This window comes from Delphinus delphis, chromosome 8 (assembly GCF_949987515.2).
Source record: "Delphinus delphis chromosome 8, mDelDel1.2, whole genome shotgun sequence".
NCBI lineage: Eukaryota > Metazoa > Chordata > Mammalia > Artiodactyla > Delphinidae > Delphinus > Delphinus delphis.
In genome coordinates, this window is record NC_082690.1 from 80,836,927 (window position 1) to 80,854,717 (window position 17,791).

At 33.8% G+C, this 17,791-nt stretch overlaps 1 protein-coding gene across 1 annotated transcript in view; it reads right to left on the reverse strand.

Moving 5' to 3' along the window:
• The window catches only part of KIF18A (kinesin family member 18A), a 78,964-nt gene that overhangs the window by 38,810 nt on the left and 22,363 nt on the right, over positions 1–17,791 (reverse strand). The window contains exons 10-12 of the mRNA XM_060017362.1: positions 13,288–13,450; positions 6,591–6,755; positions 625–746 (exon numbers count right to left, since the gene is read on the reverse strand). Of these exons, the coding sequence (XP_059873345.1) occupies positions 625–746; positions 6,591–6,755; positions 13,288–13,450 (450 nt within the window). The remainder of the gene's footprint in view (positions 1–624; positions 747–6,590; positions 6,756–13,287; positions 13,451–17,791) is intronic.

Genomic DNA, 17,791 nt, shown 5'->3' on the forward strand with positions numbered 1-17,791 from the left:
CTGACATATCCAAGGTAATAAAAATAAAAGATCAAGTTATACTTTTTTACTATTACGTTTCAAAAATTAAAAGGTGTTACTACTGAGTTAGTAGAGAGAGCATGAAAGAGCTACTATAGCATCACGTAAAACTTGGGACATGATGTTAAAAAATATACACTTTTAATAACTTCATTTTAATGATAGCAAAAAATCATTCTGGAATTACGAATGCTTAAAAACTGTCTACTTAAAAATTCAGTTGGTATTAATAGTAGTAGTTTCTAGGAGGGGACAAGGATGGCTAGAGGACAGGTAGAAGACAGACTCTTTCACTGTAGAGGCATCTTTGAAATTTTGTATTACATGACATATATTACATAAAAATAATAAATTAAAAAATGTTTTCAAAACTATAAAGCACTATAAAAACTTAGTTAGAGGAGAAGAACAACATCCTTTATACTTTCTCGGTGTTTTCTAACTCTGCATGATTTCTGATGCTGGCAGACACTTAATAAAAAATATGTACCTTGTACTGGATAAAATTAAATTTTCTGGCAATGGAAAACTAAACTTCTATGCTTCAGGTTCCTTAGGTCTATAGTATTAAAATTTTTAGAACAGGTAAATCCATGTACTTACGCCTCCGTCTGCCTGTGTTGCTGTTCTTGAAGACAAGCTAGATCCATCATATGTTTAATTTGTGCTTTCAAATCTTTGTTCTGGAGGTGCAAATGGTGGCAATGAAGTTCTTTATTGAGTTCCTGGGGAAAACAAGACACACTATACCTCAGATTCATTTAAAAATGTTAAAATTAAATCAATTTTAATAAAACTTATTTTATATTGGTGTCAATAGTTTTAATTCTTAAAAATATGAAGTGGTATGTTTAGGAACAATTTGAAAAACAAGTGTTCTGGTACAGGTGGTCTATGACTTACAAGTTTCAAATTTCCTCAGAAACTGAACATCAGGAACTCAGAACAAATTTTACTATAGTGACAGTTTCTTGGTCTATCCAACTTGTTCATAATACTTTGAAAGTACATGAATATGGCCCATTTTTGCTTAAATGTCATTTCTTCAGGGAGGCTTTTCCTAAGCTTCACATTTAAAGATGGACATTCTCCACCCCTGATAGTTTCTGCCATAGCATTGATTAGTAACAATTCCATTTATTTATTTGTTCGTAGATTCTCCATATTAGAATGTAAGGTATACCACCAGGACAGGGGCTATGTCAATACAATAAAAGTTTCATACAATAAAAATCTCTTCGGGGGCTTCCCTGGTGGCGCAGTGGTTGAGAGTCCGCCTGCCGATGCAGGGGGCACGGGTTCGTGCCCCGGTCCGGGAAGATCCCGCATGCCGTGGAGCGGCTGGGCCCGTGAGCCATAGCCGCTGAGCCTGCGCGTCCGGAGCCTGTGCTCCGCAACAGGAGAGGCCACAACAGTGAGGCGCCCGTGTACCGCAAAAAAAATCTCTTGGGAAATTCCCTGGCAGTCCAGTGGTTGGGGTTCCATGCTTCCACAGCAGGGGGCATAGGTTTGATCCCTGGTTGGGGAGTTAAGATCCCACATGTCGCGAGGTGTGGCCAAAAAAAAAAAAAAAAATTCTTACCTTCACCCAGTCTTGGTATAAGCTTCATTCTAGGCCAAAAGTGTAAAAAAGTTTTCGTAGGCTCCCTTATGTGCATATGCCCAAATGTTCTCTAATCTACCACCTAAAATTACTTATCTTTTCTCAAATCTACTAAACCTTAAGTATGGAAAACGTCAGCTAAGTGGATACACTAAAGTATGAATGGTAATAATCCAGTAGCATTCTCAGAATCTTAAATTGGAAAAATTTTAGTTAATAAAATAAAACGGAGTGAAATATTTTGGACATTGTAAGGGGCTGAGACAAAAATCCTATAAGCAGGGGAGCTGTGCCTAGATACTTCCTACAGATAATTCCCATAATCCATTTTAGGTTTTCAATACTCCTTCCCAACCTGCAGTTGGCCACTGATTCTCTGTAAGCTTAAAGTTATTTTTTTCTTTTTCTTTTCTGTAATACTTCCTAAGCTAGTGGCGGGCACTATGACAGGGAAACAATGTAATTCTATGTGTCTGAGATATAGTAAAGTTGGGGGTTGTTTATTCACATGATTCATAATTATATTTCAAGAAATACAGCAAGTATTTTAGAGCAAACTCTCTTTAGGGAGTCAGGATGATACGGTTAGAGCACTGGCCTATGAATCAGGTGATTTTAGAGATGGCTCAACTATGACACACATGCTACCTGGAACCCAAAATATGGTCTTTATGCATATCAGTTTACTTGACTAAAATTTAAGAGCTTGCCTAGATGATCTCTTTAGTCTTTTCCAGTCAAAAAATTCAACGACCCTAAAAGTATGACCATGTTTGTCAAATATTCCACCTTTTCTCTTAAAAAAAAAAAAAAACCCTTCTTTATTTACTCCCTCTGTTAATCTTATTGTTTTATCTTCTTGCACCACTCTTAAAGAGACAAGCCTTGACTGTATAATTATTTTACTCAATAATTGTTCTTGGCTAGTTTGTTGTCTTTGAGAAACAAAGTTACAATATGAATCTTTTTCTTGTTTTGATACACTAATGACTGAATCTGATTGGAAGCGCATAGCCTATTATGAGAGCTACGGGGAGGTTAGTAATAGCTGAAGTAAGAATATAGTGAGAGGTAATATATAAAATGTGAAAGGTCTTCAGGTGCCATGCCAGACCTGGGAAATCATAACAGAGTTTACATTAGGGAGAAAGTACTGAAGAGTGATATGATCGGAGTTACCTTTTAGAAAGCTCATTTTGCTTGCAGTAGAGAGAATGAATTGCAGTAGAATACGAATGGAAGCATAAAGGTCAAATGTACCAGTCCAATAATGGGGGCTGGGAGTCTGAATTAGGGTAGTGGCAGGGGAGATACAGAGAAGTGGATAAATTCGTGAGGTTAAGAGGTAGATAATGCAGGAGGGTACAGAAAAAAGGGCAGCAATTTGAAAGTCGCAGTACTGGATCTCTGTCCAGAGTTGTACAACTGTGGATAAATCTTTTCACAAAGTTATGTCTCAGTTTGTTTATGTAAGAAATAATGGCTTATACATAGATAACTGTTTCAGCTGTGAAAATATCCACAGGAAAAAAAAACTGAGAGTGGGATTAGGGTGATGGGAATGGAAACAGCTTTAATTGTAATTTTTTCAAAGTATTCATAATAAAATGCATTAAAAAACAAGAATTTAAAAATCAATTCCAGATTCATATTCAGGTGTGAAAAGTCCTGCTTAAAAGAGTAATAGAAGACAGATTATTAGAAAAATTACATTTGACCATGGTGAAAAAATTTAAATTTATTGAAAATAACCTGAACAATATTAACTTTATAAATGCTACTAAGTAGCCAAAAAAAATAGCAATAATAATATTACTAAAAAGAATACTGAACCATTTTAAAAATTGGGAATTTAATTTTTTAATTTAAAATTTAAATTTAATTTAAAAATATGGGAAAACAAAGGCAAACTAGTAAATAGCTACAATTGAGGTTTTTGCTTCTTTTAATATTAAAAAGTTCTTAAGTACTCCTCTAGTTGGAGTTGGGCTATATTTTAGATTGTTGATTACACAAATATACTAGATTATAAGTATAATGTAAATTAAGCAAGGCTATTGAGAGATGAAAATAACATTTTAAAATGTATATCTATTAATTCTTTTTATGAATATAATGCCACTTGAACTGTACACTGGTAAAATTTATGTTATATTTTACCATATGCCAAAAACATTTTTTAGACCCTTCATGAGAAAGTTTTTGCTCACTAGAATGGCTAAATATTCTATTAGAACATCATGGCCGTAAGTAAGAGTAAACAAAACTAACAAAAATACTTGTTATTTTATGTCATTTTGACAATGATCACCTTGAGAATAAGACTTCTTTAGATATACATAGTCTCTAACAAATAAGTGAAACATGACAAATATAAGTGAAACAAACCAAAAACTACTATAAACATTCAATATCTGCTACCTTTTCAAGAGAAACAGCTCTTGCGCACTGAGTGAGAAACACTCGTTTGGCCAGGATATCAGCTGTTTTCTCTGAAAACATATCCGGACTGTGGCTTGGGGACCCTGACAGGTACTTTGATGGAGGCTGTTGCATTCTATGATGGGCCTCTACAGCTTTAGATTCTCAGATCAAGCATGGAATTTCAGACGTTACCGTTTGAAAGCCTAGTTAATCCCTATTATAGATTACTGATTAATCATTGTTTTTTTTGCTTATTCCTTTTAAGTCATGTAAATATGTCCATTACGTAATCTTAAGAGGCATATGGCATTTTAAAATAAGTGCGCTTTAGTTTTCTTCTAGAGCAGATATTCTTAATGTTGTATTAATGGAAAAAATGACCCCCCCAAAAAAAAAAAGTAAAATTGTATGAATGTGACCCCCCCCCCCCCCACAATCGTCCATCTAGGAGAAGATCTATATAATAGCTCTTTAATCAGATTCTCAAAGGCATCTATGACCCAAAAAGGTCAGAAACACTGTTCTGGAGGAAAAATAGCAAATGTATTTTATAATACAGCTAATGCTGCTGTGTTCCTTTTGTGCACACCTTTCTTTGGTTATTGATGTCTATGATGTTGTGGCCTAGAATATTAAACTATTATTTATCAACCACTCGTTATGTATTAAGTGGTGCTAGGCCTTTGCATACGGCATTTTATTTAAGTTCATAATGCCTTAAATATATTTTAAAGATGAGAAGTTAAGACAGTGAAGTTAAACAACTTGCCCCAAGTTATATGGTTAGTGTTAGAGTTAGTATTCAACACAACTATTAGAGTTAGTATTCAACACAACTATCAAATAATGGAATTACCAACCACTTCAACTCCAGTGTCTATCCTCTATCCAATATTTACATTCTTGCTATAGGGAATATTAATATTCTAAAGTGCTTTGTCAATTAAGTTAAGTTATAAAATCTCATTAAAGTATGCTTTGTACTACATTTAATTCCCAATCTACTGAACTAACTGGCTGGCATACTTTCATCAAGATATTGTGAAGACTTCTAGGACTGCTGAGTGTCGATTAAACTGTTGGTTGGCCCTCAATGAATTTCCACACTAAAGAACTATTCAGTCTCTGTTTATCCTTGGCCCTCTTCTTAGGAAACAAGGTATCTGTTGCTCACTGCTCCAATTTTACTACCTTGTACTGTCATCATTCACTACTCCTGCTAGTCTCCTCTTCCTTCAGTTTGAGCTTCAGTGTTAAAAGGATGGACATTTATATCGATTTTCCTAGTTATGATGCATTGGTTAATATCTTTAAATTATAACAAAAAATTGATATCTTTGAATATTAACAGTCACTAGCTGCATTCATTTGTACTGAATATTTTATACTCCATTTCACCTGTATTTATTTTCAGTTTAATGCTTTTCTAGAAATTTTAAGATTTCAGAGCTGATACATAATATAGACTTTCAGAAGAGCATCATCAAATTAAAGACTTTAGATACTCTTCCTTTAAAAAAAAAGAGTATAAAAAAGTTGTTCTTTTAAAGTATTAGGTATTTAGAGATCAAAATTAGTTACTTTGTAGCAGTTTGTTTGCTAGCTGCTTATTCCATATTAATTTGCCCCTTCTTCCTTATTAAGAGAACTCTAATTTTATTCAGGATGATAATATGTCCAGCAAAACACTCACCCTTCCAGATTCCCCTGTATCTAGGGATAGCCACGTGACAATTCTAGTCAATTCAGATATGTCTGTTAGGGATTTCTGGAAAAGTTTTTGCTTTCCCAATACAGATATCTCTCTCCCCTTTCTTTCATTCCTCTTCTGGCCTAAGTGTGAACTCAAGACTAAAGATGGAATAGTGTTATCACAACTATGAAAAGAAAAGTATAATGATGACACTGAAGACATTTGGGAGGTACTTTATTAGGAATGAACTGCATACTTCTGTAGCTTACTATTGTTAAGGGAGAAAACTATCTGTAACATTGTAGCTGAACACAATTATGATCTGATTCAGCCATTAACCATCATTACCCATCGCTACTCTTTATAAATATAAACTTTTGCCATTCTAGGTGGAATATCTTCAGTTTAGTACATAAAAATAAATGCATACGGCTTTCAAACTGGCTTTCTTTAGCTATAATACAAATAATGCTGACCACATTTAAAACTATTTTTGCACAAAATATCAAGTATTAAAACAAACTTAAATTACCTACATGATGAAACCTCAAGTACAGTCTGAAATAGAATTACTTCATTCTAACTTAAGAGTTCCTCATAAAAGGATGCAATCACTTAAGAATAACATTTAAAAGTAACTTTACTCTTCTGAAAGTACAAGAAAGGCAAATCTAATAGGTAATCAGGGAGGCAGAAGGTATATTCAGTTAAAAACAGTAAAATGAGTCAAATCTCCGGGAGATGGACCAAAAGTTGTCTTATGAAAGGTATTTACTCAACAACAAAGACAATGGGTTTAAGGAACTCAGTTCTTAGAAAATAAATCTGAATCTACAAACACATATGTACCTTTGGAATATGACCATTTTGACCTAAGAGTCCCATTTCAGTTTCCACACGATGGAGCCAATTAGTATTCTCATCAAATTGCTTCAGTTCCTCTTCCTTTTTCTTCTCCAGGTAGCAGCGGCGAGTTTTCAACATTGCGAGTCTATGATCTCTTTTGCAAGTGGCCTGAAAAATAATGCATTTAATAGTCAACCTTTTATGATACGTGATGTATGTGATATTAGTACAGTAGTATATTTCCTTTTAAGTGTGCTATTGTTGTCTATTAAATTAGGCTATACTTTTGTACTTAAAGCTATTTCCCCTTTGAAATCTCACAACTACTGCTTGCAGGAAAACAGGAAATTGAGTTGAGTCATTTTTATAAAATTACATGTTGAGAGTTTATGACTTTAAGAAATACAACGGCCAAATTGAAGACTATCACTTTTTTTTTTTTTTTGCCAAAATACATTCCTTTAAATGTTGCATTTGAAAAGTTCATGTGAGGCCTGATAAATCTCATGATTTCCTTACTCAAAACAAAATAGATACATGTCCTGCTCTTGTCTTTCCTTCAGTTTGAAAGATGTGAAGAAGTAAAGTATTCTATTGTTGTGGTTTTGTCTACAAGGCCTTTAGATTGGCTGTTGCCAATGAAAGAAAAGACAGCTTATATCCAGGTGTCATAAACATCTGATCTCGCCTGATGGTTGGTTCAGGACACATACTGGATAGTCCAAATATTTTTGGTGTTTTACCTACACATGAATTGAGATCAAAACTGGCCTTCTGGTTTTTTACCCCAAGGGTCTTGCACACTATCATGGGCCAGAACAGCTTGACTTCTTTGGACTATTTTCCAAAAGACACTAAACTCAGTAATCATCAGATGTGATAGCTGGACCTGAGACAACAGATCCCCAAAGATTAGAACAAGCACTTGTAGCTGCTTTTGGAAGTAGGGATGAACACATCCTATGAAAAAAAAAGAAAAATGGAAAAAAAAAAATGAAGAAAGGAGCAGGAACTACATTTGAACTTGATTAAAAACCTACTCTCTTTAGGAGATTAAGTTCTACTTCCTTATTATCTTTTATAAAAGGTAAGTTGACATTTTGAGGAAAAGCCAGCCATTAAAGAAATTTGCAAAAATAGGTAATAATGTCACTCTTCTCACTACCTCTTTTTGTTTTAGAAAATAATTAATTATTTTTCATTAAAGTGTTACGTTGTCATGCAATGGGTAATTGATTGTTCTTAAGTTAGCTAATACATAATGTATTTTTGTAAATTTCAGTTTAAATTTCTAATAGAATATTGGTAGATGAAATCCACATAAACAAAAGCTCTTTGGGGTCCTAATATTTTACTTTAAAGCAGAAAGGGGTCCTGAAACCTGAAAAGTTTAGAGCCACTGGTATCCAACAGAAGGTAGGATATGTGGCTTCTTGACTTTCTTCTGCTATTCAGCAGGTGTGAAAACTTAGGCAAGTCAATCTCAGTGGCTCTTCAGTCACCTTATTTGAAAAATGAACATAAAAGTATTGTACCTGCCTGAAGGAAGGCATTATATCAAACTACCTTTATTTTCCTTTAATGTTTAAAAATGTTGTAGGTACTCTTAGAAACCAGGGCAGGACATGATCTGCGGGTCTGATGGCAGTCAATATTTAATACCAAAAGATCCTGACTAAAAATCCCAGAGGGTATGTTTTTTGAGTTTGTACTTCTAATGTTCATCAAATGTAGACTGTATGATGGTTCTCCATGCGGACATTTTCCATCAGGGTAATTCTTATTGAATTACTGTTCTGAAATAAATACCAAGTAAGTGTTTGGAAATAAATTCTAAAATATGTATGTTAAACCCTGACATTAAAGTTAATTGTTTCCCATTAAAGTTTCAAAAAAGCTTTACATATTTTATTAACAAAATCTCCAGAATAACACAAAAGGTCTCGAGTGAGAATAAGCATGAAATTCTAAAATTTAGGTATTATTATTGCTTTGTGCAAAAGAACTGACTGCTAACACGGTAAACTGATTATTTCACTGAAAATAATTTGTGTATTATCTTTATATGACTATAAAATTACCCCGGAACTTCACTTTAATACTGTTCTCAGAGTCCATACTCAAGAACCATTTATAGCTTAATCAGTGAGATTCTTTCAGCAATTATGAGAGTAAACCTCTTCAGAGAGGGTCCAAGACAAATGTAAAATTCCTTGACCTAGCAAGTAGTTTAGTAAAACTATAGTTTGACACTTCTGTGAGAACAAACTCAGCCTCTAGATGTCTTTCTATGTTTTTCAATAGTGTACAACCAATAAACTTAAGAGGTTTTATTCTCATTGCTTAGGTAAGTCTCATTAGCTATTAGACTTAGCTATTCTTAGTCTCATAAGAATAGCTATAAGAATTGGAACATGGATTGAAATGACCAAAAGTGAGATATCAGAAAAGACAAGTGGGGTGAAAAAAGCAGAATAAAGATGAAAACAGAAAAAAATTACAGAAACCAGCCAAAGCCATTTCCTTACTCTATGTCTTAATGTTTCCAAGCATGCACATTCACAATTCAATGGGGTAAGTAAAACAGGCTAAAATAACCATGATTTAAATTAGCTTGGGATTAAATAGACCAAACTTACTAATTGTACTAATATTCTAATGTTCAAAAAATGGCAATCTGATTCTAAGCTCTGATAATACACTACTCATTTGCTTCAAAGACTGCCTTTTGACTACACAAATAGACCATATAATTCTTGGCAACCAAAGCTTCCACAATTTGGCCTTTTATTCTATCTGGAATTGACTAATTCCCAATATGGCAAAATATGTCTTATATCATGTGCCATTTCCAATCTATTTATAGTGGTTAACTCTGGCAACTTCAGATTCAGAGAGAAAGAGTGCTGTAATCAATCAATGATATCTGCTATGGGTAAAGCAGTGGGAATTGGCAGGAAGTGTTGAGAGTATAGTTATGTACTTCCACATACACTGACCTACAAATATGCTGTGCTCTGGTCAAACTGGTGTCCTCATTTGAATACACTATTCCTTTTATTCTTTGCCCACTAATATTCTCATGCAACGCCCAGTATAAATCTCATCTCTCCACTAGGAAGCCTTCTCCACCACAACAACTGGAAGCCACTGTTTTCTCCTTTGAATGGCTATAGCACTTAAAGTACTTATAGTATAGCAGAATGATTAAAAGTGCAGACTGAGGCCAGACATCCAGAGTTTAATATTGGTTCAACCACATTAATTAGGTGTATAACTCTAGACAGCTTACTTTAATTCTCAGTATCTCTGTTGCTCACAAATGGTGATAATACAGGATCTACCTCATAGGCTTGTTATAAATACTAAATGAATTAACCCATGCAAAGGACTTTGAAAAGTGTCTGGCACGTAGTGTATGCTCAATAATATTAGCTGTTTTTATTATTGCTCTACTCCTTACATCACAATCATATAGTGCTGTGTCATTTTTATATCAGTTTATTGCTCCAACTAGCTTATAAATTACTGAAGTACATATATTGTCTTATACTTTTTTTAACCTCTATTGTGTCTAGCACAATGCTCTGCATATAAACAAAAGTGTTCAAAACAAGCTGTTGTTAAAAGTTGAGATATTAAGTCACTAGCAGTTTTCCATGACTGAATTTCTTGCCTTTTTTCAAGAGATAAATCAGGTAATTGCACTTTCAGATAATTGATATTTATTTAATGGATACCTACACAAAATTGAGAATTATTATCCCCACTGAAAATAACTCTATAATAAATGCAATTAATTGAGATAATACATACAACTTTTAGAATAGGTAAATATAGCAGTATTTCAGAATTCCATTTAACAAACATATGAAAGGATTTCACAACAACAAACTGATATATTAATTCTATGAGATATTCTGTTATTTGGAAGTCATGAAGGTCATCAAAAATACTGGCAACAATTTTGCAGTTCAAGAAAGTTAAAGTACAACTACAGCAACAAATTTCAAATAAAGATATAAATTCTATTTTTCTTCTGCCTTAAAAGGATGTGAGGAATATTTTAAATGCATTTGATAAACAAAATCAAAAAGAAATTTTCAGTATTCAATACATTATAAACTATAGGCCCTATGCTGTACAAAAGTAGATCTCTAGGGTTTATTTGTCTTGTATAACTAAAACTTTGTACTCTTTGACTAATACTTCCTGGTTTCGCCTTCCGCACAGCCTCTGGCAACCACCATCTGATTCTACTTCTGAGTTTGACGATTTTAGATTTTTCATATAAATGGTATCATGTAAAATTTGTCCCTCTGTGTCTGGCTTATTTCACTTAGCATGTCCTCCAGGTTCATCTACGTTGTTGCAATTGGTAGAATTTTCTTCTTTTTTAAAAGCTGAATGATAGTCTATTGTTGTATACTTAAAAATGGCTAAGAGGGTAGGTCTCATGTTAAGTGCTGTTATTAATATAATACTACTACTAATAAAGAGGGTGGGAGGAAACTTTAGGAGGTAAGGTACAGGCTTATAGCATAGATTATGGTGATGGTTTCACTAGTATATATTTATCACCAAACCCGTCAAGTTGTCTATATTAAATATTTATGGGTTTCTTCATACATCAATCATATATATCAATAAAGTGGTTTAAAACAAAGATAGCTTCAATAAGGCATAATAAATGCATATTCGGTAAATAAATTACTAATTTTGATAATACAGCTTAATAGCTACTTATAAATTCATAGTCATGATATATTTATTAATACTTTATGATTAATTTCTTAGCATATCACATCTTTCCCATTTCATAGGCTGACAAAAACCTAAAATGTTAGTTTCTTAAAGCACTATACTACTAAGTATAAAATAGTACTTAAAAATGCAATTAACCTTATCATCAATGAACACCAAACTGGGGGAAATCCAGTATTTTCAAAATGTTTATTTTTCTGATCTTTGGTGCTCTGGAGTTGCACACCTCCAAGTATACATTCTTTTATCCTGCTTAGAACTCATGTTTCTTGAATTTACATCTTATTCACATCTTAATAGTCCTAGAAAATTCTGAGCCTTAGACTTTGCACATTATCCTTTGTTCTTTTGCACTAATGTATCTCCTTCAGAATATCTATTAGATGAATGCATGACTTTCTAGTCTATCTTTCAAATAGCAACATCTTGTTCACATCTATCTTTTTATCCTGTATGTGGTGTGATTTCCTCAGATCTCCCAGTTCTTTAATTCTCTCTTTAGCTATAACTAACATGCATAAAAGGAAAGGGATAAGAGCTCAGGATCTGGAATCAGCTGGCTTGAGTTCAAATCATAGCTCTTACTCTATGAGCTGGGTAACCTTTGGCAGAATGACTTCTCTGTGCCTTGGTTTCCTCATCTTAATTACAAGGACAATAATATCACATAGCCCACAGGATTTTCTGAGAATTAAATGAGTTAATGTACGTGAAGTATTTAAAACATTGTCTAGTATTGTACCTATAAACTGAAATTTTAAGTTTCAGTAAATAAATCTTTACTTTCTGGAAGTGTCATTTGTTTTCTTCTCATATATGTATGTTCTTTTTTTCTTTGATTCCTTTATTGTTAAGTCCTTCTTTGATGACTTTATTCATTTTTATAGGTTTTATCAGATTGCTATAGTATCTGACGTTTGGGGGATTCTGTCATATTTGCTAACTCTGCTGACTTGCTTGTGGAGGATTGTTTCATGGGTTTTGTAAGTTTGGACAGTGAGCTCTCATTAGTGGTTTGAATTGAGGATCTGTTTCACTAGGCTGATTCTGCTTTGCCTCTGCTCAGTTTCCTATAGATTATCACTGCTCTGATACCATTTTCTGTGCTAATGTCTCACTTTAGGGATTTGCTAAATAAAACACATGGATTATAAAAGTATAATCTATAATGAAAATCTGTAGTGAAAAGTATATCTATAATGACAGTCTTCAAATGAGACTTTTTTTTCTTACCCTAGGCTTGGTTCCTTGTTTTTCTGTGCTAGTTGGTAAAATGTTTGCTCCTGCTATATTTCCAATATGAAGAGTGAAGGTCTCTGAGATTCCTGGCTTTATGTGGGGACTGTCATTTCTAACTCCCTGTCTCCCTCGGGCCCCTTACCTAAGTAGTGGTGTACATCAAAGCAGGGTTGTGAAAGTGGTCTGTGTGTGTGAAGGGGAAGGGCAGTGCACTACTACATTAAATAATAAAACTGATTAAAAGTTGATCTGGTTTTTTTTTTAGCACTGATGCAGTGGAAACTGTAACAATGTCAGTGACAAAATATTCTTCCCTGGGGAGGAAAAAAACCTCCCATTGGTCTAAGTTGTAAACTACTGCCTGCATCTGGGGTGGACTGTTCTCACTGCCCCATGTTGGTACCCAACTCTCCCTGAGTGTGTTACCTACCTGTTAAGCATTCCATCATCCTCACAGAAGCAACAGTCATAACTGAGATTTTAGGGGTTTTGTTTCCTTTTTGTTTCTCACACCTAGGAATTTTTTTTCTTGTAGGCTTAACTATACATTTAAAACAATGTCTTCTACATTTCCTCTAGCATTTCTAGGGATTTGTAGAGAATGGGTGATTAAGCAACATCGCCTATCAAATTTCTAGAATTATAAGTCCCCATGTTTTTACATTCTCTACAATTTAAGGATAAAGTTGTTAAATACCTTTTCTACTTTGTCTTCAGAGCACATCATTTCTATTTGCTTATGGCACTGTTGTTGATAGAATGATTTAAGTTCATTTTCTTTAAGTAACATTTCTAACTTCAGATATTCTTGCCTGATTTCTTCTCGATTCTGGAACAAGCAGTTCAGAATTTCTTGAAATCTACCAAAAATAAAACACATAGAATCTCAGTATTTTGTGACAGATAATGCAAAGTTTACTTAAAGAAATGCATGGGAAACCATAAACAAGATGAAAAGACAATCCTCAGAATGGGAGAAAATATTTGCAAATGAAGCAACTGACAAAGGATTAGTCTCCAAAATATACAAGCAGTTCATGCAGCTCAGTATCAAAAAAAGAAACAACCCAATCAAAAAATGGGCACAAGACCCTAAATAGACATTTCTCCAAAGAAGATATACAGATTGCCAACACACACATGAAAGGATGCTCAGCATCACGAATCATTAGAGAAATGCGAATCAAAACTACAAAGAGATATCATCTCACACTGGTCAGAATGGCCATCATCAAAAAATCTACAAACAATAAATGCTGGAGAGGGTGTGGAGAAAAGGGAACCCTCTTGCACTGTTGGTGGGAATGTAAATTGATACAGCCACTATGGAGAACAGTATGGAGGTTCCTAAAAAAACTAAAAATAGAACTACCATAGGGCCCAGCAATCCCACTACTGGGCATAAATCCTGAGAAAACCATAATTCAAAAAGAGTTATGTACCACAGTGTTCATTGCAGCACTATTTACAACAGCCAGGACATGGAAGCAACCTAAGTGTCCATCGACAGATGAATGGATAAAGATGTGGCACATATATACAATGGAATATTACTCAGCCATAAAAAGAAACGAAACTGAGTTATTTGTAGTGAGGTGGATGGACCTAGAGTCTGTCACACAGAGTGCAGTAAGTCAGAAAGAGAAAAACAAATACCGTATGCTAACACATATATATGGAATCTAAAAAAAAAAAACACACAAAAAACGGTCATGAAGAACTTAGGGGCAAGATGGGAATAAAGACACAGACCTACTAGAGAATGGACTTGAGGATACGGGGAGGGGGGAAGGGTAAGCTGGGACAAAGTGAGACAGTGGCATGGACATATATACACTACCAAACGTAAAATAGATAGCTAGTGGGAAGCAGCCGCATAGTACAGGGAGATCAGCTCGATGCTTTGTGACGACCTAGAGGAGTGGGATAGGGAGGGTGGGAGGGAGGCACAAGAGGGAGGGGGTATGGGGATATATGCATACATATATTCACTTTGTTATACAGCAGAAACTAACACAACATTGTAAAGCAATTATACTCCAATAAAGATGTTAAAAAAAATGAAATGCATGAACAAGAGAATATACACCATTCATAGAATTAGCTTCAATGATAAACAGTAAATAGGTTTGAGTGACTTTTTTCCTATTCAACAACAAAAATGTTTGGAATGGGTTCTGAACTTTATTTTTACAGCACTGGGTTTCTCTCTCTCTCCTCCAAAGATCATGTTATTAAAAGATATAGGTATTTTAAGGTCTATGGTATTAGTCATATACTGTATTTGGTCTGCATAATCCAGTAGCTTACCAAAAATAAAATATTTTGTATGTAAGAAAAGGATGATAAGGTGGACCTGTACTCTCCCAATTCATAAGACCTCAGAAGCAACACAGTATTATGTGTTCTTCTGGTGTTGGCTCGCTGTGAAGAAATAAGCAGTGGGTGGCATAATCATATGGTGCCTCTATGGCGCCCTAGGGAAAGTGAGATAGCCAGTTTTTAGCTTTAGAACTTGTTACAGTGAAAACACACCATATGGTTAGGTACCCCCTACAGCTTGGCTAAGAGTCAGCTGACAATGCCAGGACCGAAAACATCCAAGTTTACAATGTGGTAAATCTAGGAAAAGCCCCTCCACTGTGCTTCCTCCAAAGGGCAATATAGATATAGGGAATCAAAGTTGGGGAGTGTGACTCACATCTCCTGCAAATGCATAAAGACCTCAAGCTGAATCACTTCTATGAAAGCCCTAAAAGGAGCCTGCAATCCTGCATTCTCCAGGGTCAGCAGAATATTGGTCACAGATCAGGTCTGAGCTACAGTAACAGTATAAACAATCGCACATAGGCAAACAATTTTTCTCTCAAAGAAAAATTAACTTCAAGCTTTTAAAATAAAATGGTAACAAAGTATATGCATTTAAAAATAAAGTTTCTTTGGCCAGAATTTTAGATATATTTGTAAGGATCTGTGGTAAAAACACTGACAATTTACGTCAGTAGTTCCTAATGAAACTATTGAGAATGAATATAAACCACAATACATCGACTTTACTGCAGTTTTGTCAAACTGATAAATATTTCATAGGAAGTATGTATGGACATTGCAGTTTCACTGTATTATATTACAACAAGGCTAAGGCCACTAAATGATTTTATAAGTTATCTTTAGGTTACAACCAAAGATAATTTCTTAGTTTTCCTGGAACACTTCACCCAAGGACATAGTTAAATATTTGTCAATTTCAAAATTTTATGGTCCAGATTTATTTTAGTTGGTGGTGTATAGTTTAGGATGGAAGGAAGGGAATTAGTATCAAAGGTTTCTAGAGAGCTCTTTTTTAAAAAAAAACTGTCATTTTTAAAACAGACAGCCCTAAGGGATTGACTAATAACTATTTTCTAGTCATTTAAAACATTCAAATAGCTAGAAAAGAAAAATCTTTGCTAATAACTTTAGGTGACATATGATAAACTCTAGACAATTTTCTTGGTATAAGTCACAAGTGAAGTTTTATAATTACTCTGTATAAAGAACAACTGTACTTTCTTTTTATGATTTTTTGAATATTATCTTTCCAAATAGCTTTAATAGAGAGCAAATACTGTATATTCTTCCCTTTATCTGTTTAAACTTCATAAAAATGTTATTTTTTAAAGAAAATGAAAATTCATGCCATTAAAAAAATTCTATGTGAAGTATGATCAAAGGTATTCCATATATTTATTTAAGGAGACAGATACTTTTGTGAGAAAATGACAAAGGCTATGGGGTATATAATTTTATTATTACCTGCTTTATAAATACAAGTAAATTATTTAACCTGTTGAGTGAATTAAAACTCAAAGTTTTTATTGTTGGTTAAGTCAGGTTGAAATGCAAAAAATATCCAAATAAGTGTTTATTTCATAGCTCAGGCCATCTCCTTCTTGAATCATTTTACCAGAAAGAAAGAGTCAATGACTTAAAGCCACATCAACTCCAGAAAAGTCTACCAATTTGTAAGGTTTTAATTGGTAACTAGATCTGGTTAAGCACTGCTGAGCAATTTTATGCAAGCAACGACTCCAAATTTGAGCAGTTGGTCACTGCTTTAATTTTCAAGAAACATGCATCACTGACAAGATATCTGGTTGCATGAGGACCAATCCCACATTTGACTAACAAAATATAATAACACAACTAATAACATAGCAGAGTTAAAAGCTTTCATTGTTAAGATTAAAGGAATATGAGGAATCATTTTGCTTAAGTTATTTTTTAAAAGACACTGTAAAATTGGTAGAATATAACAAAAAGCATTGTAAGACTATTAAATATAACTTTATTTTGTCAATGGGTTGTTAGGGGGATTAATAGAAAATAATTTAAATACTTTAGGAAATCTCTGGTATAAACAGAGTTATTGTACTATAACAATACATAGGTCAACTTTATGCTATATGAAAAATGGACTCATTATCACTGATAGAGAGAAATAACTGTTTAATTACTTCTTATGGTATTTGTAAAATAGCATAGCATGGGAGCAAAGGATTAATACTTGAAAGAGATGATATATATTTCTTGCCCTTATCTGTAAGTTAGAAAACAATACCCCACTTCAAATTTCAGAGTTGTTATAGTGATCAGATGAAATTAATGTGGGCCTAAAAATCATCAAAATCTACACAGCCAGCTACAAACATAAAGTGTTATTTTATTAGAAGAAGTTATCTTAGCATCTGGGGTCAACTGAGGCAGAAAAAATGATTTTTTTCAAATCAAGGATATTTTATATAAACGTCAATACACAAATCCAATTTTTAAAAAGTGTTGTACTTGAAACTAGGTTGAAAATCACTGCCAACTAGTCTTCCTTATGTACCCTAAAACATCTTCTACAAACTCAAGAGTCCCAAAACAGTATGAATAATCAATGGCTTAAGATATAGTTAGTTTTCATACTAATGATAATAGAAAATTAGCTTTGGAGAATAATTACTCAATTTTAATCAAAGGTGAACAGATTCCTTTCCTACAGGGCCTCTTAGAGCTTTTAATATGCTGATGTACTTTGGAAACCTCTTAGATTCCTTAAGTAAGGAATAATTTTCAAACTTGTTTGATCCAAGAATTCCTTACTGTCTGCTTAAAACTACTCAAGATTTACAGCTTTTGAACTATTGTCCCATCAGGACAACTTGGAAATTGTCTTA